This window comes from Camelina sativa, chromosome 6 (assembly GCF_000633955.1).
Source record: "Camelina sativa cultivar DH55 chromosome 6, Cs, whole genome shotgun sequence".
NCBI lineage: Eukaryota > Viridiplantae > Streptophyta > Magnoliopsida > Brassicales > Brassicaceae > Camelina > Camelina sativa.
In genome coordinates, this window is record NC_025690.1 from 15678107 (window position 1) to 15682415 (window position 4309).

General features: G+C 36.9%; 1 protein-coding gene across 1 annotated transcript in view; it reads left to right on the forward strand.

Moving 5' to 3' along the window:
• LOC104699107 (pentatricopeptide repeat-containing protein At3g53360, mitochondrial-like) overlaps positions 1889 to 4309 on the forward strand; it is a 5304-nt gene continuing 2883 nt past the window's right edge. The window contains exons 1-2 of the mRNA XM_019246787.1: positions 1889 to 2047; positions 2610 to 3994. Of these exons, the coding sequence (XP_019102332.1) occupies positions 2933 to 3994 (1062 nt within the window). The 5' untranslated portion in view covers positions 1889 to 2047; positions 2610 to 2932. The remainder of the gene's footprint in view (positions 2048 to 2609; positions 3995 to 4309) is intronic.

The window sequence follows — 4309 nt, forward strand, 5'->3', positions numbered from 1 at the left end:
TTGTTGTTGGAGAAATCCGATTAAAGTTGACAAAACGAAAATGTTGAATTGTATAGAATCTAAGCCACGAACTTTTTTGATGATGAATTTGATCTTTCTTTCTTCTCTCTCTCGTCTGATTTGTTTTCTCACTGGCTGGACTCACGAGTCGTTTTTTCCCACTGAAGAAGAAACATTTATTTTTCAACTTATTGAAAAAATATATATCAAAAGTAACCCCTCAAGTAATGATTGTGCTGTTTCCACCTCGCCTTCTTACCACACACACACAAAAAAAAAAAAAAAACTTTAATTAGTCAATTTATCAATAGTGGCATGTAGCATACGTTGGATTCCTTTTTCGTTTTTTTTTGCAAATTAATAAATGTTTTGCTTCAAATAATCGATTTTGTTTTTTGTGTGGGGGTTGATAATGAAATGTATCAATAAATATCAGGGGCTATTTTGAAATTAATTGATAGAATGGACCGAACGTGGAGGGGGCGTTTTTTTATAGCCTGAGTCACGTGCTATTGTTTGGCCTTATACTGCTTACTTAACCACAGGTCCACAACGAACGGTCACGCAACCACAAGTCACACAACACAACTACGCAAAGGACACTTAACCTAGCATATCTATAACATACTTTATAAATGGCAAAAGTCCATTACAAAATTTGCGAAAGTTTAAACAATTTTCAAGATTTGAGGGGTTTCCTGTTTATCCACTTACATTTGAAAGAGATATATGTTGAAGCAAGAGCTTCAATGAGCTACTTAAAATACAATGTTGAAACTAAGGAGTTTAAAATTGGAATTGGAGAGCAACTCGTCAATCTAACATGGCTACGGCCTACGTGGTGGTAATTCTTTAGACAAGATAATTCATCCATCTAATTGTACAAAGATAGGAATAATTCATGCATTTTTTGAAGGTAAGAAAATTAGTGATATTTTATTAACTTATTCTATGTTAAAGGTACATTTCACTTATTAATTAACTAGTCGGATAGCAACATGTGAATATTGAATCTACACAACAATATATCAATGGTTCCCTATCATTGTTATGAATTACTATTTCTTTGTATAGCTACTAGCATGCTTGTTATGTAGTTAGATCAGATACCATAGTGAAATAATAAATGTACTAGGCTACTAGCTACTAGCTAGAGAATAATGGATCTTATATTTATAAAATGTTAGATATATTCACGGGAATGGTTTTTCTTTGGGTGTTGTACCACGTTTTGAGGCATAGCATGAACAAATCCAACAAAGACTACTCGTTGATGTAATCTTGGATGATGCCGTGTTTGTTGTTACCTTGTCTCAAGACAATAATGTATTAGGGTATTACCAAAAAAAAAGAAGGAATTGAAGTTTTCCAAAACAAGTAAATCTACCATACCAATTACCCAAAAATATACGTTAGTAATGAAGTTCAACAAACCCACGAACATGTACTGAATTCAACAAAATCCACTAAATTAAACAACTCCACATTCAAAATCCATTATCTATAAAGAACGGTACTTTGAAAAGTAGATATATAAGAACATGTGCCTTTTGACGACGACCATAACATGAACACTTTTTATAGTTCCATACTTAACGGGGCTCTGTTTTTGACTCGTAAAGAACTCTTTTAGATATGAGAGAGCTTCAAAACTCTAATGCCATCATTGGATTCATTACTAACAACCCGGTTAACCTGAATTAACATAAACCAATTTCATCCAGTACTCTAATAATTACTGATTTAATTTTGACGAAAAAATATTTAAACTGGTTTGGGGGTGAAACTGATACAAGCCTTAGTTTTGGGTTAATAATGTAAATTAAAAAAACTCAGCGCTCGTTATTGTTTTCTTCCGCGCCAATTAAAAAGTTATATCTATCTCGCCACAGCCTCCGATAGTTTTTTTTTTTGCCGGCGGCGGCATTTTCCGATTCCTCTCCCTCGCAGCACGGTGTTCGTTTCCAGATTAATCGGTGACAACTCACCTTCTAATCTCCGGTTCTGATATTGTTGCAAAAACAAACAACAAATCTTAATGTCGTAGGTTTGTTGCATATTCATCTCTGTTTTTGAATTGGGTTGGACCATTTGTTGTGCTTGTCGCATTGATTAGTGAGCTATATTAAAGTGTCGTTTCCAGTTTATAATGCGCAACAGTAACGTTTCCTCATGCAATTTCTAAAGTTCAAACCTTTGACCAATCTGTTCGTTGTGTGTTCTGACAATTGTACACCACCTGCTCGATAAAATGTCTGTGATACCTCTTCTTTGCCATTTCGTGCCTCAACTGTTGCGTTAGTATACCTTTTTGAACTGTAAATTGGTTAGTAATGACAAAAAATTCCTAGTTGTGATTAGTGTGTGTTGAGCTGATGAGCTTCCAATTCATTTTTTTTAACAAAAGAAATGTTAGCTAACGCTTCCAACAACTCCGTTGCTAAAAGCATTTATGCTGTGAAAAATGTCTTCATGATTTTGTTCAGTTAGTTACCTTGTGGGGACGACTTATATAATGTGTGATATTAACTGTGGCTTGATTTAGAGTTTTCATATAATTTGAATGATGTGTATTTGATTACTTTTTTTTTTGCCTCTCTCTGAAACAGGCCCGTCCTGATATTCCAACTAGGGAACGAAGACTAGCCTCCTGTTCATACACATATGAGTGTTTGCATATGAAGATTCAGTTGTGCCTGTTTGAAGAATTTGATACAATGGATTCTTCTATCGCCGTCACCCTCGACAAGTCACCCTCGACAAGTCACCCTCGACAAGTCACCCTCGACAAAGGGAGCATATATTATGATAGAGAATGCTTTGTTTGGTTCGTTGGATGCTTTGCCGAGTGACATGTCTTTCTGGCTGAACCTTCCACAAATATTTCTTTCACTAGGAAGAACTCGTTTGGCTTAAAAAAAGGTTAACTGAAATGGCAAAAATGTTAAGATTGGGAGGTAGAGTTTCCGTCAGCAAAATTCAGGTGCCGGTAACATCAAGTGTTGTACCAACCATCAAGACCGAAGAGTTAATGAATGATCACATAAATTCCCTATGTAAAAATAATCTCTACAGGGAAGCACTGGAAGCTTTTGACTCTGCGCAGAGGAATTCAAGCTTCAAGATAAGGTTAAGAACCTATGTCTCTTTAATTTGTGCTTGCTCTTCATCGAGATCTCTAGCACAAGGCAGAAAGATACATGATCACATTTTGAAATCCAACTGCAAGTATGATACTATTCTTAATAATCACATTCTAAGCATGTATGGGAAATGTGGCTCGCTGAGGGATGCTAGAGATGTTTTTGATTTTATGCCTGAAAGGAATTTGGTCTCTTACACATCTGTGATTACTGGCTATTCACAGAACGGTCAGGGAGCTGAGGCAATCAAATTGTACTTGAAAATGCTTCAGGAAGATTTAGTTCCTGACCAGTTTGCATTTGGAAGCATCATCAAAGCATGTGCCTGTACTGGTGATGCTGGGCTAGGGAAGCAACTGCATGCTCAAGTCATTAAGCTGGAATCCAGTTCTCATCTTATTGCTCAAAATGCTCTGATTGCTATGTATGTTCGCTTCAATCAAATTTCAGATGCCAGCAAAGTGTTCTATGGTATCCCAATGAAGGATTTAATTTCGTGGAGCTCAATCATTGCTGGGTTCTCGCAACTTGGGTATGAATTTGAAGCCCTGAGCCACCTAAAAGAAATGTTGTCTTTTGGTGTTTTCCACCCAAATGAATATATATTTGGTAGTTCCTTAAAAGCTTGTAGCAGTCTCCTTAGACCAGATTATGGTAGCCAAATACATGGGTTATGCATTAAAGCAGAGTTAGCTGGAAACGCAATTGTAGGCTGTTCGCTCTGTGACATGTATGCGAGGTGCGGTTTCCTGAATTCTGCAAGGAGAGTATTTAATCAGATAGAAAGACCTGATACAGCATCATGGAATGTGATCATTGCTGGACTTGCAAATAATGGATACGCTAATGAGGCTGTATCAGTTTTCTCGCAGATGAGGAATTCTGGTTTTATTCCTGATGCCATCTCCTTGCGTTCTTTGCTTTGCGCTCAGACAAAACCAATGGCTTTGTGTCAAGGCATGCAAATTCACTCTTTCATTATCAAGTGTGGTTTCCTGGGAGATCTTTCAGTTTGCAACTCTCTGCTTAGCATGTACACCTTCTGCTCGGACTTGTATTGTTGTTTTAACTTAGTTGAAGACTTCAGAAACAACGCAGATTCTGTTACTTGGAATGCTATTCTGACGGCATGTTTGCAACATGAACAGCCAGTAGGGATGTTGAGA